Genomic DNA, 27,690 nt, shown 5'->3' on the forward strand with positions numbered 1-27,690 from the left:
GGGCCAGGTCAATGGCAGGTTCCCCTTCGCTGACGGGTAATTATAGCGTAGAACAGCAGCTTCTGCTCAGATGGGCCTGGGAGACAGAGATGCAGAAACTTTGAAGCAGCCCACTGGGAGAGAGGAGGGGAGATATAGAGAGGCAATCAATCAGGCAGATTGGAGTTGAATATCCCACATTGGCCACGGAGTCAGAATCGAGTGGCTTAAACTTGCTAGCCTTGTCACACATTTACTGCTAAAGCCACCCCATTTGGATCCAGCGACAGAAAGAAATGCAGATAGAAGGGACAATTTGACGAAAATGCTCGACCACAATGTCCTCTCTGCACTTTCTTTGTAAGGAAGAGCCAGATATATATATTTATATAGTGGTTTACATGTATATATTGGAATTGATTTTTTTATTTTAGAATTTTTTTGTTTGTTTTTGTATTTATCAGTCCAATGGCGAGCTTCTGGCATGGGAATTTCAGTCATAATGTGCACCAGCTAGTGTATGTTCTGGTTGATGATAAAGTGGCTGCTCTATTCTACTCTATTCTATTCTATTCTATTCTATTCTATTCTATTCTATTCTGTTCTATTCTGTTCCATTCTATTCTATTTGATAGTTTTGAAATCTAAGCGATTTAGAAATGAAATCTTACTGTGAGAGTTGGAGAAGCTCAATTTTAACTGTTGTATACCTGTAGATGAGCCTGTTCTATCCTTGTTTTGCAATGTCAAGTGAATTCTTTTGCAGTTCAGCAGTGACTCAGATACAGTATATGAAGTGGCATTTTCTGCTCTTCAAGAACTTCAGGATGGAGGAATGCAGAACTACTTTCCTCACTGTAAATTTCAGTTTCAACGTTTCCACTCAGGGAGACATATATCTCAGCACTGCTCATTGCTCAGTGTTCTCAAGTAATCCAAGCAGCAACAAGGGTCCTACTAGGAGAACTAATACCACTTCAGGGGACAAATACACTAACACGATACTATACATAAACTGTAGCGCATAAGAAGGAAGTTTTGCCACACTGTACACCTGACCACCGTGGCATAAATTAAACTACATTACAGAGAGTTAGCTGACCATTAAAAAACAAAGAATTCCAAAATCTGTAAACTGTATCGCCCATATTTGTGAATTTATGCTCACAAATTATAAATTTAAACTCGGCAGTCTGTCATGCTGTCAGTGCCTGCCTTGTGTTGGCAGCCCTATCTGTCCCTCAGTCCTGTTTGCTATGTTTCTATGTCATTCTGGAGTCTGGCTGCTTCCACACTGCAGGGCCACCGCCTCCTCAGCACTGGAGCCCAGCTGGGCAGCTGTCCTCAGCGCCGCTCTTTGACCAATGTGTTTTTGCATGTGTGAAAGAAAAAAGATTCCGTGCATGCACCTGCTTGTGTTTGTATTTGCTGGAATATGAGCCAGCGTGTGCAGTTAGATGTTCCATTGTGCTTTCCCTTGGGTAGTGTTTGATAGCAATGCATCAAAGACCTTGCCAGTGTGGGTTTTAGATTAAACTTTCACATTATTATGTAAATAGGTGACTCTTTGATGTAGTATCAGCACCGTCATCATAGGAGCTGGGAGGCCCTTATCAAGACGACGTTGAGGGAACAAAAAGTGTTGCACCTGAAAATTAATTAAAAAGCCATAAAATAGTGGCTGCTCCTCTGTCTTGTTTGTTTGTCTGTCGGCCTGCTGGTCGCTTTTCTCTCTCCGTTCCTCCCCCTCTTCTCCGCCTGCAGCCAGAGGATGAATGGTTTCATTACAGTGACAAGTTCTGAGGCAGTCTCTCACTTCTTCTGTTGGCCTTCTTTATTGCCAAACTATTTACATGCCAAGAGGAAGGGTTGTACTCTGGCTTGATGAAAAAGCGCTTGAATTTAGACTTTTAATTTGTATACCGTTCATTATTCTCTAAGGCATCAGGAGGAAAAATAACTTATGCCCTTCTCAGCTTCCAGCTCCTTTTGGACTTCTCTCTCACACAAAGTTAAACTTTTGTCTTTTTTCAGTGACTCTCCCAAAAATTGACGTTCCACTCCCTGTTGTGTCCTGTCATTCGGAAAGAGGGCTAACTTCAGCCATCATAAGGAAGATTAAATATGGAGAGCAAAGGGAAATGAGAAAGTAAAGAGGCTTATGAATTAATGACTGGAGTTATTAGTGCTGTAATTAGATTTTGGGAATGGGCAGTGCTGCATGGTGAGATGCGTGGGGCTTGGCTGACTCCTTATCATTCACAGGATATCCTGTAAGTGTCAGGACAGTTGAGATGGAAAATTGAGCTCATCCATGCTTATGTGATAGTACAAGTCAGCTCTGGTTCTCGCGCTGCATCAAGAGATGAATATGCAGAAAAGTCAGGCTGAAGTTACACCAGAGAACGGTCACTTAATGTCAGCAACCTGGAAATGGGTTTCAAGTGCTATGTACCATTTAATTTGGTGCCACATCAAAGTCACAATGAAGAGAGGGGAATGTGCAACATTTTAATTGCTCCGTTTTGCTCGTTGTCATTACAAAAATAAATTATGCAAGCAATTCCAACATCAAGTACCTTATTAAGCTATTATGTGTTATCCATTAAAGCCCAGACTTTCATACGTATCCAGTAAAAACATTATCTGGATGCATATTATGTTCTCTACACTCACAGAGAAGAACTAATTTTGCCGAACAACTTGAACGCCCCCTACAAATAACATACAGTTTTCTTCCTTAACCCGAAATTTGCTGGTTCTATTTTCTTTTCTTCATTGCAGAACATCCACCTGGTGGCTCGCTGGCTGGGCACCCTAGAGAAACTTCTGGAGCAGCACGCAGAAGGGAGCCATGAGAACTTCAGGGTGTTTGTCAGTGCTGAGCCCTCTTCCACCCCTGAGGGACACATCATCCCCCAGGGCATCCTGGAGAACTCCATCAAGATCACTAATGAATTACCCACTGGCATGCACGCCAACCTACACAAAGCCTTGGACAACTTCAACCAGGTAGCACATCCAGAGATGATGATTAGAAAACCTTTGTACAATTATGCTGGCACATGAATATAAGTGTGAATTTTCATGGAAAACATCAAATTGCCTGGGTGACCACAAACTTTTGAATGGTCGTGTATATCATAAGTATTTGAAAGATACACTTAAATTTAACACTGAAATGGGCCATTCTACATTATAGAAGTGTTTGCTGTTGGACTTTGCAATTATTTCTAAAAATATATCTTATGTAACTTTGCAATTTGTTATAAGAAGGAATGTTTGTGGCTTATCAGTATTATTTACTCAAGTAAAAATAATTCAAATGGACTACTTGCTTTTGAAATATTTTCAATCTGACTTTAAACCACTAAAAAGACATCAGACTTATAAAGAAATTATAACAAAGACTGTGACCCAATTTTCCTAAAGCAGTTCATGTGCACATTCCATGGAATCTTTAATGTTTGAAGGAAACTCATTTTTCATTTTGATACATGCTACCTACCACTGAAGGCTCATTTTTCTCTTTGCTATGATTGACAGTCGAGACAACATATGCCAGTTTTCACTCCAGATTTCTCATCAAGTTGCCAATTTGCAGAAGTGTAGCAGTTAGCAGATGGCTTAGTCACCTTTCACTCACTCTGTAATTACCTGTTATCTCAGGACGACAGACGTGAACATGGCACATACTAACAATAAACATTTCTGTGGATACATTCTGCAGGGTGACGGTGGTATTATGTGAGAACAGACATCTTAACAAAGTCAATTTGCTACTTTTTGTTTGTTTACAGAGACCTGCCAGACAGTATCATGTTCCTTGGCCATTCTACGGCCCCCATAATTAGAGTGCAGTGTGCTCCACTGGCCTCTCCCAGCTTTTCTTTACCTTATCAGTACTTTGTCTCTATCTAATCCTTACCATTACCTCAGTGCTTTGTTGACAATGCATCTTCCTCCACACCATTACCTGAGTGCTCAGCTTCCTCCCAGTCCATTTTCACGATTCGTAGTTTGTCGATGTTTATCTGCCTTATAAGTGCAATGTGCGTATGATCCCTGCCTGATGCAGAGCTGCAGGGAGGTCCACTGAGGCAAGGAATTGGGGAATATTCTAGTCATGTGTACACAGTGAAAGCTAATCAATGTTAGGCTAAATCTCTGTAATAGCCCGCCCACATGGCTAAAGCCAGTGCTAAGCCAGAGAAATGACATTTTCCTCCTGATCTCTTTACTGGTAGATGCATGCAGCTCCACAGACTCTGTCCCTCCACAGAGTCTTGGTTGGCGTCAGTAACTGGGACAATGGCACAGCTTTGCCAAGATAACTTTTGTATTATACTGTTGTAAAATAAGCCGTAATGGATTTACAATTTTTATCGTAATTCCAATCTAATCACATTCATGCGTACCCAGATGTTAATCTAATCTCGGAACCCTGTCAGTTCATAGATGTCAAGTGTGTTTGCCAGTGCATATGCAGGTGCATTTATGTGTGTTTTATGTCTTCTCTCTGCGATCTGACTGCATGCTGTTTCTCTCCGGTCCACAGGTCATGAATAGGGAGGCTATGCATCTCTTTCAGCTGTGTTGAGCAGAGGAGTATCGTGCAGAATATTAACTAAACCTCCAAAAGGGTGTGTGTGTGTGTGTGTGTGTGTGTGTGTGTGTGTGTGTGTGTGTGTGTGTGTGTGTGTGTGTGTGTGTGTGTGTGTGTGTGTGTGTGTGTGTGTGTGTGTGTGTGTGTGTGTGTGTGTGTGTGTGTGGTAGTCAGTCTGCACTCTACGTGTACGTTGTAGGAGTCAGCTCCCCAGGGCACTGCAGCAGGGAAAGTGAAAGGACCTTCACCACGATACTTACCATGACACATGCTGGAATAAAGAGAATTTAGCCTTCCTATTTCCATAGGGGGTTATTGGCATGCTTATTTAACTGTCTCTCCCCCTAGAGATTACAATGCCATTTACGTCCAGTTTTTTATTGGGCTGTCTGGAATAATGAGCCCAGGAGACGATTGGAGGCTGAAAGCGCCTGACAAGTTGTGACAATTAAAAAGGAATCTCATCGTTGGGTTTATTGCCATCTAGTCATCTCTTTGTCAGTCAGTTAGTGAGCCACACCACGAGGGACTTGACAAAGTAAAGCAGATCACAAGGCAACCTGCCACAACTTTTTACCTGTAACATACTAGCAGAATTCCTTTATTGCAGATGTACAATTTGTTAGGTGCTGCTGCTTCTATTAAATGTGTCACTCTTTGTCTTTATCTTTTGCAGGACATGCTGGATATGTGTGCAAGGGAGAGTGAGTTTAAGAGCATTTGGTTTGCCCTGTGCTACTTCCATGCAGTGGTGGCAGAGAGGAGGAAATTTGGTCCTCAAGGTTGGAACAGATCATACCCCTTTAACACCGGAGACCTCACCATTTCTATAAATGTCCTCTACAACTACCTGGAGGCCAATCCTAAGGTACGTGTGTTTCTGTTTTTCTTTATTTCTGTGCGAAAGATTATGAAGCCTCTTAATTGGAAACCTGAACACATGTGACCTCAGCGAAACACCACAGGCCACTGTCTGGCAAAGCAACATCGCCTTACTCTTAAATTCCCAGGTGCCGTATGATGATCTGCGCTACCTATTCGGTGAGATCATGTACGGGGGTCACATCACAGACGACTGGGACCGCCGGCTGTGTCGGACCTACCTGGAAGAGTTTATCAAGCCTGAGATGATGGAGGGGGAGTTTTACCTTGCACCTGGCTTCCCCTTGCCTGGAAATATGGATTACAAAAACTACCACCAGGTGAGGCAGAAAAGGCTGGACTTGCACCAGACCATTAGACTCGCCATCCCAGCTGTTAGATTATTTGAAACATGAACTGAATTTGCTCTAACAGCAAAATAGATCAACACCAACAAAAAACACAGTGGAATCATCAAATGAACAGTAGCCTATAGTTCTTAGAGTACAAAAAAAATCTTTACATTACATCCCTCTAGGTGCCCCCAAGGGTCTTTAGTGTGGTCAAATTAATTGTGATTTCATATGGCTATAATTGAATCGATATAATTAAGAGGTTTCTGCCATCATTATTCCCCATGTACAGTGTGGAGTTGCACAATTCAGTGCTAAATCAATAACAATAAAACTCTTCCCATATGGGTCTCTGGGACATAACAGATTGTAGTTTGAGTTATATAAACATTTCTCAGAGGTGGAAATGTTCTGTGGGTCAAAAGAGTTTGCCAGTAAGTCTAACTGGAAAATTTGACTGAAAGAAAACTGAGATTGCAAAATCATCTAACTTGGAAGACAGTCAGTCAAAATAAATGAAACTAAATGAGTCATGATAAAACCAGAATGTTTATACAATTACACAACACAATATTGCAAAGAATAGTTTGGTAATAGCAGCTACAGCTGTCTGCAAAAATATAAAAAAAATAAATACAGCCCCTACAGGAAACACACACGACCACCTTCCTTTTGGTAGATTTGACACGGTCTGCATATGCTGTTTGTATCAGCATGCATTTTCTCTACTATTGGCAGTTTTTTGATGGTGTATTCTGAGGTCTGCTTGGCAGCTTTGTTCTGTTGTAGAAAGCCAGCCAGTTGTCCATTTCAGTTTGCTGACTAACTGTGTTGTATTTGCAGCGACAATTTGCTAAAATTCAGTGTTTTCTGTGTAACTAGCTGCCACAAAACTCAGTTGGAAAGGTTCATTCTTTTTCCTCCAGACTTACTTTGCTGATAGGCAATGAACACCACTTAAACTTTATCTGTTCATCTGACAGCACTTGTTTCCAAAACCACTCTGGTTTTGCTAGACATTGCTTTGCAGACTTTAGAGCTCTACTGGTTTCTTTGTGAAGTCTCTCTCATCTAGACTCTGTTTTTGCGTCCGTGCTGTGCAGTGGAACAACACACCACCTCTCCAATGTTAGCAATTAAACTTTCCAAAGTTATTAAAAGGACCATGAGTTAATATTGTTTAGTCAAACTGCTACGGTGTTGCAACAGCAACTTTAAAGCTCACCACCACTCTGATCCGGATCATTTCTTGTCCACTTGTTGGAAGCGTCAATGCTGTTCAAACCCAAATTTTTCTCCTGATATTTTTCTCCAGAATCTTAATTTAGACCATATTTCTCATGATGCTGTTTAAGGTTGTCTGGCCCATTAGATGCAAAACCACAACATTAGTATCACCACGCTTCACCTTGAGGATGATGTTTTTGGAGCTGAGTGTTCTCCTTTTGTCACCAAAGAAAGCCTTGTCCTTATGTCAAAACAATGTCTTTTTTTGTCTCATCCAACCAAACTGAAGGCCAAATGTTTTCTTTTTTATCTATAAGTTTATGTGGAAGTTGATGAGCTTGAATAGTATCTGCTCGAGTTTCTGCTTGAAGATGTTGGTATCTGGATGTTCTTCATGGTGATCCTTGGGGTTTTCTTGATCTCTGCTAATCTTGCTAGTGCAGGGGTTACTTTTGCTTTCTGCTTTCTTTTGAGATTTGCCACAGTACCGAGCTCCTTGTTCTTTTTGCTAATGCTTTACACTGTATCACTGACACTTAAAAACATTTTGATATGTTGTGTATGTCTTGTGCACAGCCACAGTGTGCAACTGTCTCTCAGCGATCGACTCTAATATCTAGCTTAGCAAACTACTGTTTTAACCACCACTTGTGACTAGAGACCTACTGTCTCAATGCTTCTCAATTTACAGTCAGAATGCTGTAGAACTATTTGGAATGGGACAAAAGCTCAAATTTCTCAAAAACTGGTGACAGTTTCATGGAATATGACTAAATTTGGACATAGCAGTTTTTGTGCAATGGTTATTAACATCTCTAACACAATGTCTTATTGTCTTTTGTCACTTTTTGGTGTCATTTCCAGCCAGCAGAAACATACTTTTAAATAAAAATAAATTTTAAAATTTGACTAATAATTGACAAATAATTTTGTGCTTAACTGTAATTCTCCTAATAGTACGAGTAAACTGAGCCAAGCCACTACATCAGCAAGCTCCCAGCACATACTACTTCATGAGAACTCACTGAAGTTTTGCTTTCCCATTTCCTGGTGTGCCTAAACTGAAATGAAATGCATGAGTTTGTTACAGAGCCCACTGCTCTGCTGTGGTACATAAACATTAAAAATCTTTAGGCTGACAACTCCAAGCATTGCGAGGTATTTGCCTCAATCTGTTTTCCATTGTTATTTGTCACTTGATTGATAGGGCAAAATCGGGAATAGGGCAGGTTTATGTGTGCCATAGTACACTGTAAAGGCACAGATATTGTTTAACATCCTCAAACATGAATAAATAGTTCAGACCGAGAATATTGCGACCATTTGCGTTTGGATTTCTTTTAAATCTTCATTCTGTGACAGCAGGAACCGGCTTCACTTGTGTCTCTTAAGAATAACTGACAACTGCCAGCATTTATATGAATAATAATCATCAGTCCAGATATCCTGCATGACTTCCCCGAGGAGCTTGAAGGAGTGAGGAGTGTGACTTGTATTTAATTTTCCCTTAGTCTGGGCACTGCTCACCGAGCACATCCTGCCTGTCATAGAGGCTCTGGTGGGATGGACTGGAGTTTTTTTTACAGTTGGCTGTCACCACCAAGGCAGGCCGAGGGCTGAGCAGTTGAGATTTGGCTGCAAACCTGGGGCTTTAAAGACCCAAGAGGTTTTTTTTAGGCCACCACCTCCCTCTCAACCATCTGTAGCAAACTTACAGTATAGGAGGGGAGAGTAGTTGGATAGGCACAGAAAAGATTCCAGTGACTCAGCAGTTTTCTCCTCTTTCAACAATATACACATGTATGCAATCAGTAAAAGTTAGCCAGAAAGTACTGAGGAGATCAAACAAACCGACTACAAAGTGTTTCCGTATTAAAGGCCAGTATATTTTCTATCAAAACTTTCATCAGGACATTATGATTAGAAGAACTTTTTTATTTAATGTAAGTGCCCCACAAAAAGCACCTTTTTCAATTGAGCTTTCACTTTCATCTGCACTAACTTAAAAGCATATTGATATTCATTATGGACCAGCAGATGGAAATGCCAGATTTCCTTCCCCTTCCCCTTGTTATGGTCATTAGCAGTCTGTCAATTGATCCAGAGTGTTTGAATCTTACCCAGAAATATCTCATCATTCATATGGTTCCATTCTTGTCCTTTGTCAGCACTACTTTAGAAGAAACACCTGAGTGCTGAAAATGGTATGATGGTGCTTTTTAGATAGGAGGTAATTGCAGTTGCCAATTTCAATTAAAAAAAGAATCCAGGTGCAAATTAGGGTTCGTGTTGAAATATTGCTCCGCTCATTCCAAAAACGTGCATTTCAATTCACTTGATTCTCATTCTCAAGATGCAGTTCCTTCATGAAATCCTTAATCTGAGGATGAAGAGAATCATAAATGTGTAATGTTGTTTCTTACATCATTTTCTCTACTTCAGTATATTGATGACGTCCTCCCTGCCGAGTCTCCGTATCTCTACGGCCTTCATCCCAACGCGGAGATCGACTTTCTCACACAAACCTCCGACAAGCTTTTTCGCACAGTGCTGGAGATGCAGCCCAGGGACGGAGGAGTAGGTGAAGGAGGTGGGATGACACGAGAGGAGAAGGTAAAGACAATGACTCTTAAGAAGGATTTGATTCTTGTGATATAGATAAATGTACTGATCTGTGAAGCAGCTCATATTTTACCCATAGGAACTGTCACTTTTTATTCAAAACTGGTGTGTGTGTGGGAAGCATCATCAACGTTACGGTCCATCAAGTTAATCTAGTACCCAGCTTGACATATTGCTGCCCTACTGATGGGTAAACCAAGTTGACAAATAAAAATGAATGAGGACGCTAGCGAGCAAAGCTGCTACTCTAATTGACACATCTAAGAAGCAGATGTACAGAGTTGTCCTACTGCCTGCATTTCACCACAGACATCCCTCTTACCAGAAGTTTGTTGAAGGATTTTGGTGACATTGAGATCAGAGGTCTACATCGTGCTCTCGCAGATAAAAAGCTTGTCACTATACTGTGACGGTGCGATCCCAAAGTGAGAGCACAAATAGCAGCAGCAGGTCCAAATTAACAGGTTTTATTACACATAAACCTGAATTAAACAAGCAGAACTGGGGCGAGTAATCAAACTAAGGCTAGACGTACAAACAGGAAGGGAGGGAGCAGGCAGGCTCCAGAGTATCGACAAACGGCCAGGTCTGACAGAACAAACCTCTTTGAACGGCAGAGCAAGGGCCACAGCGGCGGCTCCACGGAGAAGGGCAGAACTGCGACAGTGCAGTCGGTAGAACTGCAGGCAGAACAGAGAGCAACCAGAGAAGTAGAAGCAGTACAATCGTGCAACCAGGGCCTGACCGACTGACAGCTTACACTGAAGCTGACACTATGATCTGGTGCCGAGTCGAGTCCAGGGCCACTCTTTATTGTTGTGCTGATTGGAGATGATGTGCTGCTGGTTTGCTGGTCCAGCGCCTATTTCCGATGAGCGCTGATTACCAGCAGCCAGGAGTGCAGGGGGAGGTGCCGACAGCCAGAGGAGCAGAGAAGAGAAAGAGAGGAGAAAAGAGGGAGAGAGAAGAAAAGAAGAGGAGAATGAAAGGAAAGAAGACAGAAAGGGAGAGCCAGGCAGGGGCCCTGACAAAGTTTTTCCCTGGTTTGGGCAAAAATATGGACAAATCTGGATGTTAAGAGTTCTACTACTTCAAATCCTGACACTCTTTTTAAAGTTAAAAAAAAAAAGTAAATGCAAATATGCAAAAAAATGTCAACTAAAAGTCTAAAACATATATGCCTATATGTGACCATGAAAAACAGAGCAAACAGTAGATGGTGTTGGAACAAAAGCAAAAGTTATAGTAATATTGGCAGGGATTCCAACAAAAGTGGAAGCTATAAAAAGCTCCAAATTCTCTCCATCTTTCAAAATACTGAGGACATGGCTAGCATGCATGTGCTTAGTAGCTATGGAGCCTCATGCATGTATAATGCATGAGTAAAATGTTCAAATGTAAGACTCTCTCTGTCACCGAATGAGAAACATATGCTGTGTTCACAATTATATACACATTCTATCCAAAATTTGGCCTGACATATTTGGTATCCAGGGAAACTTTGGGATCTCCACTACAATTTAAAATAGATTCTTTGGGTTTGAATAGTGTTTGGGTGCAGAGTATGCATTTGTTCTGACAGTTCCACTGGCTAGTCAGTGATATTTATGAGAATGGAATGGCAGCATTTGAACTCAAATTCAGATATTCGAGCTTAAAAAGTCACGCCCTCATACACAGAAGGTTTCCTGAGCAGGTTTGTGAACCGTGGCCTTCTGTGAAGATGACAACAGGTGACATTTGCTGGCACTCCTGCACACTGAATTGAAAATAAATTATAGACCAACTGTTTGGGGCCTCTGAAAGCACCTAGGGTGATTTTTATAGGGATGGCATTTTCAGGTGCATTTTCTGGTTCAGTACTGCTCTGAAATAAAGCTTATTTGAGTACGAGCTCAAACAAATATTCTGTCAGTGCAGCCTTGCGCACTTCCTCAATGAAGCAAGTGTCACTTTTTAATGTCTTAAATAAGGGCCTTGGCTGTCTGCGTATTAGCTTGGTTGAGCATTCTTGAAACAAGCAGCAAAATGGACGTTATGCTACAGAGCCTTTTTTATTATCATCAGCCTGATTTCTCTTCTTTTTCATAAGGATATGGTTACTTTTCTTCTTGTGAATGGTTCTCAAGCATGAATGCAATTCTATTAATCAAAATTTCTGTGTTTTTTGAGTGCACAAAAGTACCAGTGTTATATTCTGACATTTCCTTGGCATTAACATTGCATTACACAAGAGTAATCATCTGTTCTACTGAAAATAAAAGCCACTCTGCTGCTACCAAAAGGCATTGCACGACTGCCTGCATAGACATTGAATGGGAAGTGCAGAAATGATGGATCCTGTGGAAATGTACCACTATACTACATTTCTAGTATGCTGGAGTCCACTTGGAGAACATACACAGCAGGTCACATCTAGGTATGCTGCACATGCACACTACTACTGAGCATGTGCATGATTGTAGTGTCGTCGTCACGATGACAGTCTACGCAGATCTAAAGTTTGGGCTGCCAGAGGAGGGATCTTTGCATGTGGGTGTGCGCAGACTCTCTCAGATTTGGGGAAATGACAGAAATTATATGTATCATTGGCCTTGGTTTGACCTACACTACAGTTCAAAAGGTTGGGGTCGCCCAGACAGTTTCATGTTTTCCATGAAAACACACACCTTTATTCATGTGCTAACATAATTACACAAAGGTTTTTGATTCATAAACTAGCCTTTCAACACCATTAGCTAACACAATGTAGCATTAGAACACAGGAGTGATGGTTGCTGTGCTCTAATGGGCCTCTGTACCCCTCTGTAGATATCCCATTAAAAGCCATCAGCTGTTTCCAGCTAGAATAGTCATTTACCACATTAACAATGTCTAGACTGTATTTGTGATTAATTTAATGTTATCTTCATTGAAAAAAATGCTTTTCTTTCAGAAATGTGGACATTTCTAAGTGACCCCAAACTTTTGAATGGTAATGTTTTACATTAAGTAAGGTAATATGAGCTTGAAAGTACTCCAGACTTAATAATAAAGCAAATTTGCAGGCTTGTCGGATAGCTACGGTCTTGTAGCAAAAAACTATTTTGTAGTGTTTTCTCTTTAAATGTCACTCAAACAAAATACGTCAGTTTCACTGAAAAGGAGATCAGGCAGAATATATTTTCACCATATGTTGATAATGTTGCTTGTGTGCACCAAAGAGCAAAATCCATCTGTCGAAAAACTAATGATAATTTCTATACAACAGCTATGTAAATTTTGAGACGTAAACACACAAGAGTATTTTAATAATATTCATGGGGCCTTGCGCCCATGGTGTCATTATTATAAGCTGATTGCTTCAACAACCTGCGCTAGCAGAGGACTTCTGCAAAGTTGAATGCAGCCTGGGTGAAGAGGGTGTCTCATCTTGGAAGCTCAGAGTCACATCTCTGCTTTTTTGTAGATAACGTGGCTCTGCTGGTTTCATCAGACTGTGACCTGCTCACATTGGGGTGGTTCGTAACCAAGTGTGAAGAGACCGGGATGAGTGTCAGCACTTGTCACTACCCGAGTGAGATAGCAGATACAAGCGGCAAAAATGAGTTTCCTTCTCTGGGTGGCCGGACTCAGACACTCTAGATAAGCTTAGAGTAAACTTGTTGCTCCTTTGCTTCGAAAGGTGGTTCAAGCATCTGATCAGGATGCATTCTAGGCACCTTCCTTTTGATGTTTTCCAGGAATGTTTTACTGGAAGGAGAACGAGTGGTAGACCCCAGGCAACTCTCTGGTGGATTACATATCTCTTCTGGCCTGGGAAAGTCTCAGGATCTCCCATGATAAACTGAACACTGTTGCTGGGCAGAGGGCTAAATGACCTATTTAGCCTGGTGCCGCTGTGACCCAACTCTATACCTGATTCTATAGAAGCAAAATAAGAATACTGAAATAATTTTGAATGAAGTGGAAGGACGAGAGGAGAGAGTTGGTGTAAGGAATTGGAGGAAAAAAGGCAGGACTGGGGGACTGGAAATGGGAGGAGAAATGACTGCATATTAGCACTGAAATAGGATATATTGTAAAGAATATGAAAATAAAAGCACATGCACAATCTGGAATGGAACAAATCGAATGATTGCATGGACTTGTGCTCTGCTGCTTTGAACATTGCAGTTTTGTCTTTACATGTTTATTTCATCTGTGTTTCAGAGTTTAAGATTAGTTCTTTAACCAGATCTCAGAAACTCTGGGTTGGATTTACAAAGCAGCCTAATCTAAGTTGTTAGGTTAGTTCAAGACAGGCTGTTTACAATAAACCTTGGGAACAAGCTATTCAAGAAGGTAAACGTCCATAGTAATTTTGGTGTATTTTAACAACTACCATTTTCAAAATAATCCTTACTTACTAAAATCAGCCTGGTGTACTTGATTATATCACTTTACGAAACATGCCTCTACTATCAAACATTTGAATACTGCATGTTGTGTGTTATTCATGTGTGCGGGTGTGTTTCTGTTGTAGATATATTATTATGTGTGGCCTTCTGGCTCCAAAGCTTTAACAGGTGACGGCCATGCAGATCTTACCAACAAGGTCCACTTTGTATTCAGGGTGTTCAGTAGCTGCCAAACCCACATCAGATATTTGGACTGAAAAATCTATAGATATGATGACCTCATATCCTTTGTTTGGCACCTAATCCGTTGATTGATCGCTAATGCTGGTTGTCTTGGGAAAATGTTGACACAGACATTAGCTTTCATCACTTACTCGCAAAAATATGATGTGAGCATTGATTTTCTGAAGGGATTAGACTGTTATTGAAAACAAAGAGCTGGCGTTGCAAAATATATCTTCATGAATATTTATGTGTCTATTTGAAACTGTTACAGTTTCTCAGGCTGTCAGCGTTTGCAAGTCTGAGTTTATGTGACACAGATAACCCCAATCGCTTGTCAGTAGTTTGCTTAAAGGGGTATTGTCTCCCCTTTAGTTTTTCTTGTTCTAAGTATCTTCAGTAGTAACAGCAGGGTGGACTATTTTACTGTAAACCTGCCTCTCACTTGTTATTCTTCATTCCTTGCGACATTATCAGGTGCGTGCGGTTCTGGAGGAGGTCATGGAGAAACTCCCAGAGGAGTTCAGCATGGCTGAGCTTTTAAGCAAGGCTGAGGAGAGGACTCCTTACCAGGTGGTGGCGCTGCAGGAGTGTGAGCGTATGAACCTGCTCACCCAGGAGATCAGAAGTTCCCTCCATGAGCTAAGCCTTGGACTAAAGGTGAGTAAACTCTGATGCTTGCAGAGAGGTTTAAAAGTGTGATGATAATAATGATGATAATTTAAATAATTTATGTGGTGCATTGTATTGGCAACCAGTTTCTCCAGTCTGAAAGACTTTTAAAGATCCACCAGAGGTGTAAATGTCTGTCTCTTTAGCTGCTAAATGCTACACTTAAAGCTTAAAGACTTTAAAAGGCTTCTTAAAGCTGAAGTCAGCTGCGGAACTGGGTGATAATTGGATGTGTATTCACCACTATAGGTGGCTCTTTTCACATTATCTGTAGTATACCCATCAATTGTTCATATAAAATACTGAAAGCAACTGTTTTAATAAGGCATTTAAGCCAAAAAAAATGTTGTGAGTCCACTGTTCTAGTGTTACAACTGCAAAGGTGAATTGCTTACATTATCAGAATAGATAAGAACATAGGCGTCAGTTTAGGGGGGGACGGTGGGGACGTGTCCCCCCCACTTGTTGTCAGGGGTCATTTTGTCTCCAACACATTCAAATTCTTCACATGTAAGCCGTTGTAAACCCAGTTATTTTCAGTAGTATAGAAAATTCCGACGTTCCTGAACGCACCATCCGCACTCGGCCGAGAGTTGCACAGACATGCAGCACACCTTCGTGAGGTTAAAAAAAAAAACGCGCAGATGCTAAATTTGCGCCTGTGCCAAGTGGAAGCTCCGACCAGAGGCGTGCAGGGGCAAAATTTCGGCCCGGGAGAATTAGTACTATAGTGGCCCACAGACCCCTCTACCCACATGTACCGATAGCTCTACAGCTTGAGCCTCTGCCTTTGGTGCGGTGGTTGTGAGTTTGAGCCCAGCTTGTGGCATTTTGCCGCCGTTCTTCGACATTTTCTCAAAGTGCTGTGGTCTCCGTCCCCCCCACTTTTAAAAACAAACTGACGCCCTTGGATAAGAACTCCTATTAGCTATTATCCGACCAAAGCTGTCTCACCAACCATGCCAAATAAGCAGCTGCCCCAGTGTCCTAGATCCCCAGGGGCCCACTAATTCCCAGGTTCAGCACATGACACTTGTTTTTTTTGTAATGTGATTAATTAAAAGTTTAGGTGAAATGAACTGGCTGCTGCAGATAAGCTTTAAGACTTTCATTATATTAGTTTACTCATAGCTTACATGCAGGATATTGGTAAACTAAAGTGAGATGATGCAGACAAAAATTTTGTTATATAATGCAGTGATAAATTTTGAGCTTTTATGAGATTTCCTTCTGTTTTTTCTAGGGTAGTAATGAGAAAACATTCAAAATATGCTTCAATAAAGACTGTTTTTTAATTTATTTTGTTTATTTTTCATCTGAGACAGAAATTTACTCTTCAATAGCACTTTGAAGGGGGCGGGGGTGCTATTTTCTGATTCATGAAGTTATTAAAATAAGGTACCAAATATTCCCTCTGTAAAAATCCTATTACATAATTTTGAAGCTGCTTTCATTCAAAGTTAAGACTTCTGTTCTGAAAATTAATTCTAATTCGGGCATATCTCACATTTGTCCATGTGAACATGACATTTTAGAAAACTTGTAAGTAATCAAGTGACTAAGTTTGATAATAATATGTTAATTTAGGAGTTGCCTATTCTCCTGTAGTGCCTCCCATTTAAATAATGTTGAGTTGACCAAAAACTATTCTATACATTGGTGCCAGTTAGTTTTATTACCAGCATCAGAGAATTGGACTGGTTGGTGTTATGTTTCTAGGCATATAATAAAGTTGCCCTTGGCTGAGTTGGAAAGGTACATAGTGCACACAGTCTAATATGTTGAGTTGGGTGTGCTGATGAGGTAATACATCTGATTTTTGTCCTATGGCACTCCAGCAATGTAGTCATGTATCTCTTCCTGTTCTCTAAAACAAAGTGGAGAATTTCCAAAAGGAATCAACTAGCTTTATTGTTTTAGGAGTCAACACAATGTTCTTATGACTATGGTAATATCACACAGTGTCTCATTTTGTGGGGGACACCCTGGAGTCAACTCACTCACTATTGGATGTCTACACTGCCCATCTAGAAAACACTTGCCCAGCATGGTTTGTGCTAAGAGCACAAACCTTCAGTGCAAACCAATTGAACTTCAAGTGAACTGTGACTCAAATCAATCCTCACTTACGCTTAACATCTATGATTCAATCTGCACTGACATTAGCCAGCTTCTGCAATACCATTCCTACATAACTAAACCTTTTCCTCTGTTATTTGTCAGAAGCCTGGTCTTAAGAGTGACTCAGAGATCTGGCTTTTGGAGGAGCAGGAAGGAATGAGATGTCTATGCTCTGTGTGTCAAGCCTGACTGAGTTGTGTGTTAACAACAAACGAAAAGAGAAAGAGGGGGGAAAAATGTGTAAACGCGTTTGTCAGGAGTTATGAGGCTTCGATCTCCCTGCACTACAAGCCTCAATAAATCGGCTCAGTGATTTAAAAGCCATGTAGACTATTGTACCAGCAAATGGAATCATATTTCGCCTTTATAGTGGAATAAATAGGAACTATCAGAATGTTAGCCTTGGTGAGGTGGTGCAGCATCATAGTGCCATGCTGTGTCAAACGGTGCTGTGGAGACACTGATGGATCAGGATTATGTTAAAGGAGTACTGAAAGGCAAAAAGCATGGATGCAGATAAATCCGTAGAACCGTATCACCTTCATATACAGTTCTTATGACTGTCACATATGGGTATCTTTATGTCAGCAGTACATCAGCTGCAGTATCAGTGGGTGAAGGACACCGCCGTTTTCACTCACGTGCTGTCTCATTACTCTTTACTACCATCTTTTCTTGGCTATCTTTCAGCATGTTTTCTAATCTGGCATGACATTCTTGTTCTCCTTGTTATGTATGCTTCACTAGTTTCTGCGTTCTTCTTACCGAGATGTCTGTGTAGGTTCTCATTCATCCAGATCATGGTTATCCAAAAGTAGTTTAAATCAATCCACTGGACTTAAAAAAGGTCCTTGAAGACGTTTCACCTCTCATCCAAGAGGCTTCTTCAGTTCTGGTGGTGGCTGGTGTTGCCTCAGCTTTTCATTCTTCTTACCATTCAACACCTTATGAAGCAAGGGAATGTCACCTCCAATGTTTAGCTGCACTGACAAACCAGAAGTGACGTGTTTGACTCCTGATTCCTCCCTGTAGCAAAATTTCACAAACCAACGGAAATGTACAATGGAGACAGCGTGTGTCAGCACCGAGATCCATCGTCCTAATTAAAATAGATATTTACAGATGACCATAGAGAAAAGACATTTTTCTCATATCCACAGGCAGTTTGTTCATCAAAGCAAATAATGAGAAGTTCAAATTACAGCAGTAATAAAGTTCATGTGTGATTTGAAATTGTATGTTGTTTTTGTGTTGCAGCATACAAATCTTTCAATTACATATGTTTTGCTTTTTGAGGAGGAAAATGATTTCCAAGAAGGTATTTTTTTAATTTTATAGACAGGTGGCACTATGAAACATAATGTACCTTTACCTTCTAACTAATATGTTCTTCTTGCCTACAAAGCTGAAGTGCCATATTACAGAGTACGACAAGTTCAGACTTGGTGGTTAGAACTCAGAAGTCCCCATTCTCAAAAATAGACAATAGTAGTAGCACTAATGTTAGCATTCTTGGTGACATCAGCTGCTCCGTCATTCTCTGGTCATTGTGCTACTACAGTGCACATATACACCTGTTTTGTAACTTCCAGAACCACTTAAAAACGAATGATTTATCCCTTTTCAATAGCCTGCCAATAGCTGTGTTGTATGGATGTGTCAATTCCATGCTGTCAATTAAACTAATTTGGTCACACCAGTATTTAAAATACCAACAGCAAACATTTCATTGGATTCACCTCATTCAATAGATTCACTCACTCAAAGTAAAGTAAAGCCATGCAAGTCCTTTTTGTCGACATTGGTTATGCTGCACAAAAATAAATCATCTTAACATTTCCAAGAACTTGCAGGTCACTTTAGTGAGACCCAAACCTTTGAGCATTTTCCCACCATAAGAAACAGCCCTGAAGAATTTCTTTCAGGGCCTTTTTCAGGAGGGAAAATCACACCACTGCAGGGTAGGTACTTCTAACCAGTCCTGAAGCTCAGCTGTGCAAGTTTTGACAAATGCTGACTAGCTAAAGTCAGAGAGGACAATAAGAGTCCTTTCATCTGCCCTCGTGATGTCTGAAAGGGCAGATTATAGTGCATTTACTTCAAACATTTGCAGCAGCAGATAAAAGCCACTGCGTGTTGGTATTTGAAAGAGAAGAGTGGGATGGTCAAAATACGAAGTGGATTTTGTAGCGTATTAGCTGTGTTGTATGACACCCTTTTGTTTAACCTTCATAGAGTTTCAGTGTGCAGTTATGAGCTAAGAGTGTCAATCTCTTAAACTATGTGAATGTATTGTCCTGTTAGTATCTGATCTGCCCGGTTAGCAGAGTAGCAAATTCAGAGAACTGACTCATGCATGTCTGACTGGAGCTTCAATGAGCATTGTTCATATACCTCCTGTGAGCTTTTTTTTATTTCACTAATAGAAATTCATCCATTATCTATACACCACTTAATCCTCGTTGGGGTCGCCGGCGAGCTGGATCTATCCCAGCTGGCAGGGGACACCTGGACAGGTCACCAGTCTATCACAGGGCTACATATAGAGACAAAAAAGCACACTTACATTCACACCTACGGACAATTTGAAATTATCTGTTAACCTGAGCATGTTTTTGGACTGTGGGAGGAAACCGGCGTACCCAGAGAAAACTCACACGGGCACAGGGAGAACATGTAAGCTCCATGCATAAAGATCCTGGGAAGGCGGGGATCTTCTAGCTGCAAGGCAAATTGCTAACCAACAATTAATAGAAATATTAACAATAAATTTGAAAATTCCATTCACAATGGATTATTACCGCCCGGACAAACGTCGTTTGCCGGAAGGTATTGTTTTGAGCTGTGAGGTCTTGCTTGCTTGTTCCGTGTCTGTAATGATTTGGTTTGCGTACGATAACTCGAGAAAATATTGATGTAGCCTCACCATATTTGGTACACAGGTGTACCATAATAAGACAGAGGTCGAGTTCGAATTTGGTGACCGTGACCTCATTGTCAAGGTCACAAGGGTCATCTGTGTCGCCGGGCGGTCCAAGTTTGGTAAAACTTCTAGTTTTATCTGTTTTCTTTCCTGTGACACTCACTCATTAGGGAGAGCTGACCATGTCCAGTGACATGGAGAACCTCCAGAATGCCATTTTCTTCAACATGGTGCCAGACAGCTGGACCAAACGGGCGTATCCCTCCATGTCTGGACTGGCACTGTGGCTCACTGACCTACTGGCCAGGATCAAGGAGCTGGAGGTCTGGTCAGCTGACTTCGTCTTGCCTTCTACGGTGTGGCTGGCTGGCTTCTTCAACCCCCAGTCCTTCCTCACAGCCATCATGCAGGCCATGGCTAGAAGGTACCGTTGGTTTTCATTAGGACATCAAACGTGCTGGAAAACCTCTTGGTGTTATAAAGTAACTCTCCATGTGCTTGGATGGCAGGAATGAGTGGCCTCTGGACAGCATGTGTCTGCAGTGTGATGTTACAAAGAAGATTCGTGAGGACTTCAGTTCTCCGCCTCGTGAAGGGGCCTACGTACACGGGCTGTACATGGAGGGTGCACGCTGGGACACACAGGTACATGACTTACTCATTGATTTCTTTGTTCAGCTGACTGTCACAGTTAGGAAATGGCTGAATTTGACATCTAATCTCCAGGGAGAGCGAAGTGTATGTACCAACTAAAAAGTAGCACAGTTTGATTTCGAGGCACCTTGCACTGTAATACATGTTTAATTCTTCCACACCTGATGGTGGGTGACAGACGTAGGAGCATAAGGTGAGCTAACCTAAATGTACACCTTTAAACTCCGTCAAGTAAAGTAACTTTGATACTTCCCCCTAAAGCATCTTCCTATTCCCTTTGTGGCTTCATTTTCTGCTTTGCAGCTTGCTTGTGTTCAGCTCTAGAAGTGCAATGCATTACTGAGCTTCCCAGGGCTCTATCTGTCTGCATACATTCAACTACTGTATATGCACCCAGCTTTCAGGGAGCATCTCTGTAGACTTCTTAATTAGGGAATGTGCAGAGTGTGCACTTGAACACTTAGATCGCCCTTTAGAGGAGCAGTTCCTTTTTTTCTTCATTAAAGTTGGAGACGCAGGCAAATAGACAGGTGGACAGACGGGCCGGGCGGCTTCTACTCACAGCTCCACCATTCCTCTCCTCTCAGCCCCAAGGCCAGTTCTGTGCCACTGGCAGGGAGTAACAGAGTGGACATAGGAGTAAGCAATGCTCCATCTGACCACAGCTCTGTTCAGCAATGAAAGTCAAAGATTTATGATAAACCTACTCATCTATATTAATGAACCTTGTACTTTATTCAGAAGGGCTTCAGACATCAAAGACAGCTTCATACTGTATATGATAAAAACCTAGTATGTTCAATGGATGTAGCATGTAGACATTATACAGTGGAAATATGTGTGCTCATGAATACTCCTGCTTTATAAAACATTGATTCTCTCAATATGTTGTGAGATTAAACAATAAAAATAGATATCAGTTACTGTAGTAACAGTGAATACGTAGTATTTTTACACTCATTTAGAATAAATATCTATAAGCCCTCATGACCCACTTTAAGATACCTATCATTTGTATTTACCAAAACACACATTAAGTTATTGGTATTTAACACTTCTTTGAATTTTTATAGCAATTGCAGATGCAATTAGAGCTTTGTCCTCTGAGCTTTCCAAAGTCATCAGGATTTACATTCATTCCTGAAAGTCACTGTGCATGCATGGGGAAACTTGTGTTTGTCAGGCGCTAAGTGTAGGAGGATTAATTAATGAGACAGACCACTCTGTTTCAGTGTGTTTAGAGAGTGTGGATTCTAAGGCAGGGCAGCTTGACTTCAACTCTGCTGACTTTCACCACTTTTCAAGGGTAGCACAGTTTTGGGCTCGGCAAACTGAAAGTCTAACATTGCTTTGTGTCAACCAAGATTAGTCAAACATCTTTTTTCTTTCTCCTACAAAGGAACATTGTTAAATGCTGCCTCAATGTTAAGTTTGGACAAAGTTTTCACTGCGCCTCAAACTAATTTAGAACTTCCTTCAGCTCTGTGAAATGTTTTTTTTGACTGGCTGTCATCCCCCTCCTTCTCTCCTTCATCCCTATCCATCATTTCTTTTTCTTTCAGACTGGCATGATTGTAGATGCCCGCCTCAAAGAGCTCACTCCAACCATGCCAGTAATCTTCATTAGAGCCGTCCCTGTGGACAAGCAGGACAACAGGAATGTCTACCAGTGTCCCGTCTATAAGACCCGTCAGAGAGGACCCACATATGTATGGACCTTTAACCTGAAGACCAAAGACAACCCATCCAAGTGGACATTAGCTGGTGTGGCCTTGCTTCTGCAGGTCTAGCAGGAGTTAAGATTAATGTGTTGATGGTGCCAACAGGGTGAATGTTCAGATTGTATTAGAACTAAAGATTTTAAAGTGAGACTCTGTTGCTTTTTAAGAAAAAAAAAGTCACCATTTTTACAAATGAAAAGTTCAGATTGTTAGTAATAAAACACACCTTTTCTTGTTTCAAAACTCTCAGGGGCTACAACTTTGGTTTTGTGTAATCAACAGCTTAAGATGATGTTATCATCTTCAGAAACATAATCTTGTCTGAATGACATGACAGCTTAGTGTTTAATGAGTGCTCTTTAATTATCATATGTTTTTATTTGATAGTGTATCATAGGTAAAAATGTAACTCATCACAAATCTAAAATAACAAGTAAAAGCGCTACATCATTTTATATGTTGAAGAAACATGCTAGAGAATAGTTAGTTCAAAATATGACATTATGGGCGCTCAGCTGGCTGGGTGTGGATTCAACTTGAGTCCCCGACACAGCGGTCATGGGTTCGAATCTGGCTTATGGTGGTTTGCTGCATGTCATTCCCCCACTACCCATTCTACCCATGTTTCCTGTGTCTCTCTCACTGTCCTGCCTAATAAAGGCAAAAATGCCTAAAAAAAATAATAACTTTAAAATATGACATTATATCCATCGTAAACATTGTGCAAACAAATGAATAATATATAACAGTGTCACAGATTTCTCTTCAAATTTCCACCAGTGCTAATCAAAATGTGCATCCAAATACTAATCAAATAGAGGACAGAACAGCTCAATGTGCAATACTGCAGTGAAAAGACCACATCAGTAATTTCAGTTACAGTTGTAGCATTTGTAATGAAAATATGCTACTATTAGGAGGGCTATGGAAAGGTTCGACTCTGGGAGCTGTGTGAGATTAATGAACACAAGACACATGATGGTACCAGTAATGTATTTAAAATACTTGATTGTATCAAGGCGAAACTGATCAAAATAATAATGAAAAAATACAAAACAATAACAGAAAACCACAAAAATCAACCTTCACCTGTCCTTCAATCAATTCAAATCACAATAAGCAGCTTCTCTTTAAACAGTATAAAGTGACTATGTGCTTTGTTCAACATCAATAATCCAATGACAGTTGATGGTTCAAGTGAAAGGTGAACGCGGGTCCAGTGTTGCCAATGAGGTGCTATTTGGAACTATCAATTCATAAAACGATTCTATGAAACAAGTCCAGACAATTCCAAACAAATCTAAACCAGTCAAATCAGGTGAAACAAAACTAAACAAGTCCTACCACACCATTGGGGATGGGATGAAGCTGTGAGGCTTGAGGCCTGCCAATGAGTGGGGTGGGTGAAGGGGTGAATCTAGCTAACTGTTTTCCAGTTCGTTCCAGGGTAGCTCGCCGTCAATTCAAATCATCCATAGAAGCCTAACCTGTTCAGCAGACAGGCTTCATCTTCTTCATCATCATCTTCGTCAGTCGTAGCAATCATATCCGCCATTAGTTTCTCACCAACGTTCAGCACAGTGTTGGTTCAGGTGGGTGACATCCAGAAATCCAAAAGCAGTTGAAGGCCTGTTAGCATTAGCATGATATCAACCAGCTTTCAACATGCTTTACTGGAGTTTGAGCTCACTTCCTCTTTGATGCTGTGATTTTCAGGTTTCCAGAGATGCGTGGGGTGATCCTGTTGTTCAAGTCACTGCTCTGTGTGACTGCACGAAACTGATGTGCTTCAAACTAAGGAATGGGGTGGATTCCAGGTGGGAGAGAGGTTGCTGGTGATTGGTTCAGGTGTTGTGACTGACAGTGTGGAGGTCCAGTAATATGGAAGTGACAGACTGTGACTGGGGTGTCTGTTCATGTTGGGATTCCCGAGGGCCAACAATGAACTATTCCAGAGTGAGTGCTACACAGTGGTCCAAAATCTTTTTTTATTCTTTTTAATAAAAACTCGGCTGCACATACTATGGTAGATGAACACTAAACATACTAGTACACAGACCTCCTGGTGGCAATCCCAGCTCAGCCTCTTATGTCACTCACAGTGGATGCTGTTAAGCCAAAGTTACATAATCTTGTTTTAAAGCCACACTGGACGTTGTCCTGGTAGAATTACAACCCGGGTTATAAGGCCTTTTCAAACTCCTGTTTTAGAGAGTAAGACTGTTTAATGATAAGAAACAGTGACACTCATCCTGTGGGGATAGTTTCATTAAAACACCCCCGATCCAACTAAATAAGAGTCCCTGCTAAATCCTTTTCTCTCATAAGTCAACTACAGCAACATGTAAAACTCATATTAATGTATCAGTCACAGAGTCTTGCTCCCTCCTGTCAGACTCTTGATCATTTTCTCTAACAGTCAGCACTTTCCTTTTTTTCCCCTTTTTCTTTTTATCTTTTTGTGCTCATCTGTGACAGCCGTAATTCTTGGCTTTCTGACAGACTGTCTCCCTGCTTAACTTCTGCAGTAAAGTTGCCATGACACCCAATTAACTTGTTTTTAGTCACAAAAGCACATTCCAGGTCTTTTCAGAAACTTCTGGAAGTTAGACTGGGCTAAAGAATAAAGCTTTAGCGTTGACTGACTCCCAAAGACTCGCTGTAAATGGACAGACAATACTTGCTGGCCCAGCAATACTAAGGCCACAATATAAGATTGGAAGAAAGATGCTCAGATTCCAGGTTTCTGCTGATGATGCCTTTACCCTACTGTATCTTTACACAGCAGATGGTTGTTTGCTGCTGCATAAAGCTACATTTATGTTCAAGCTCTCACACATTGCACCAATCTGCCCCTCCACATATCAATTTTGCACATTTTCTCTGTTGAACCAAATTGCTGGGTTATGTCCGTTGTAGTAAATCATCCTCCACCCACAGGAAATAGAACCCAGGTCTCAAAAGTAAAGTCCAAGAGGGAAAAGCCATAACGTTCTACAGAAATTCTGATCTTTTTTCTTACTGTCGTCTTTCTCTGTACCTTTAAATGCAGTTTTCTCAACCTTCAGTAGCTCTAAACAGTTCACATGTATTTTGAGTTTAGGTATCAAGTTATTAGAAATGTTAATTATCTGCATGTGTTTGTGGAGAAATTCTACTTTTATAAATTTATGGGTCACTATTTTTTTTCATAGACTATGTATGATGGCGCAAGTTGGAGAATATTACAGAATAAATTTAACTATTAGGTGATTTCATACATTTCAGCTGCATCCAGTTCTGTAAACTACCTACACTGTGTATACATTTTCTAATAACATGAAAATGTCTTATTTGATCACATACAGTCTGTATTTTTATATGTGCGCAAATATTTCACATTTTTGCTTTCTCCCAGAAAAGTTCCAGAATAAAGATGCTTTATCGCGCCATTCCAGATTGTGCACGTGGTTTTATTTTCATATATTCTATGATATATCCCATTTTAGTGCCAATGTGCAGTCATTTCCCCTATCTCCCATTTCCAGTCCCCCAGTCCTGCCTCTTCTCTTCCAATTCCTTAGACCAACTCTCTCCTCTCCTCCTTCCACTTCACTCCTTTCTTCTTCCCTCCTCCCAATTTGAGATTTAAAAAAAAAATCCTCTCTAAAGCAGAAAGTGTGGACTCTCACAGATATATCCTTCAACAACATGTACAGTAGAGGCACACATACGACAGTATAATCCAGCTTTAAAACTCTCTGCCTTCCCTCTTTCTTTCTTGTTCTCTTGCTGTCTCATCCCAGGTTCCCCGGCATCTCCTTTATCTGGTTTTCAGAGAGCCTTAACAATGCGCTCAGAGACAGAGAGGTGTGAGGAGGAGGAGGAGTAGGTGGAAGTAGGAGGAAGAGTGCAATGAGGCAGGGTGAGGCAATTTATGTAGGTCTCCCAAATTACAGCTTCAGGTGGCAAAATTAAAATAGATCCTGCCTGTGTACACATGCTTGTATCCCATGCAGCTACAGTGTGGCTTTTCACAGGGGAAGTCATTTTGTGCACCAGTGGTGCTACAGCCATGTTCTGATGTGGAGAGGCAATTTCTGAGTCTTGCAGTTGGCTGTTTTTAAAGCCCTGCTTCCCTCAGTTTCTGATCCTATATCAGTAACTAAAGCAGACAGTCATAATAATAATAATGGCATAATTATCACACACAATCTGTAGTGATTTTTCTAATCATTGGGTCTTACATTTTATGCAAGCAAATACTGGCTTTTAATTTCTTTTCCAGTGAAGACTGCAGACTGCTGTATGTCATCTGAGATAACAAATATGAGCAGCCAGATTTATCAGCTGTAGATAGCTAGCGTTAGCTTTGAGAGTCCTTCTATATTTCTAGTTGGCACATTTTTATATGAGAATACTGCAAAAAAAACACTTAAAGACACTGATCAAGCACCACATTAAATTCCCCTGCTTAATATTGTGTAAATGTAGGTGTGACTGGTCGGGTCGTGGACACAGGACCTCTGGGGGGTGTCCTGTAGTGTGTGGCACTTGGCAGTGTGCAACCCACAGTAACAGGCTTATTTGACTACATTTTGTAAGTTGTTTATTGGGATTGGAATCTAGGCTGTTTGTTGCGTTCCTTGATCTGTTCCTCAGCAGGTTTTGCTTTCCCACCGTTTTTAATGTTGTGGCCAATTGGTGTTTATATTTTACATCATTTGCTTGCTAAAGAATTAAAGTGAAGCTCTGTCCATGTCTGACCAAAATGTACACTACCACTCAAAAGTTTGGGGTCATCCAGGCAATTTCATGTTTTTCGTGAAAGCTCACACTTTCATTCATGTGCTAGCAAAATTGCACAAGGGCTTTCTAATCATCAATTAGCCTTTCAACACCATTAGCTAACACAATGTAGCATTAGAACACAGGAGTGATGGTTGCTGGAAATGCTCCTCTGTATGGAGATATTCCATTAAAAATCAGCCATTTCCAGCTAGAATAGTCATTTACCACATTAGCAATGTCTAGACTGTATTTCTGACTCATTCCATGTTATCTTCATAGAAAAAAGTCTTTCTTTCAAACCTTCCCAAATCCAATAAAAAGAAGCACAGAATGTAAATGCGGATTTAAAAACTCTCTGCTCTCACAGTGAGTACCCATCATAAATTGGGATCTGATTTACCTCAGTAATTCAGAAAAATTCACAAAATAATGTAGTTTGCTAATAATGAGTTTCTTGAAAGTCGGTCTTAGTTAGAAGCTAGTGATCCAGCAGTGGTTCTGTTTACAGATTGCACTTTTCAGACACAGTTTAATCCCTTCCCTTGCAATCATGCCTTTATGCTTTTCTTTTAGCGCTGGA

At 40.8% G+C, this 27,690-nt stretch overlaps 1 protein-coding gene across 1 annotated transcript in view; it reads left to right on the forward strand.

Moving 5' to 3' along the window:
* The window catches only part of dnah9 (dynein, axonemal, heavy chain 9), a 213,947-nt gene extending 188,176 nt beyond the window's left edge, over nucleotides 1–25,771 (forward strand). Inside the window, exons 71-78 of the mRNA XM_051939132.1 lie at nucleotides 2,764–2,991; nucleotides 5,262–5,453; nucleotides 5,596–5,787; nucleotides 9,469–9,639; nucleotides 14,727–14,909; nucleotides 20,136–20,389; nucleotides 20,475–20,610; nucleotides 22,182–25,771. Of these exons, the coding sequence (XP_051795092.1) occupies nucleotides 2,764–2,991; nucleotides 5,262–5,453; nucleotides 5,596–5,787; nucleotides 9,469–9,639; nucleotides 14,727–14,909; nucleotides 20,136–20,389; nucleotides 20,475–20,610; nucleotides 22,182–22,409 (1,584 nt within the window). The 3' untranslated portion in view covers nucleotides 22,410–25,771. The remainder of the gene's footprint in view (nucleotides 1–2,763; nucleotides 2,992–5,261; nucleotides 5,454–5,595; nucleotides 5,788–9,468; nucleotides 9,640–14,726; nucleotides 14,910–20,135; nucleotides 20,390–20,474; nucleotides 20,611–22,181) is intronic.
* Nucleotides 25,772–27,690: the final 1,919 nt, after the last annotated feature.

This window comes from Acanthochromis polyacanthus, chromosome 19 (assembly GCF_021347895.1).
Source record: "Acanthochromis polyacanthus isolate Apoly-LR-REF ecotype Palm Island chromosome 19, KAUST_Apoly_ChrSc, whole genome shotgun sequence".
In the NCBI taxonomy this organism is placed as follows: Eukaryota; Metazoa; Chordata; class Actinopteri; family Pomacentridae; genus Acanthochromis; species Acanthochromis polyacanthus.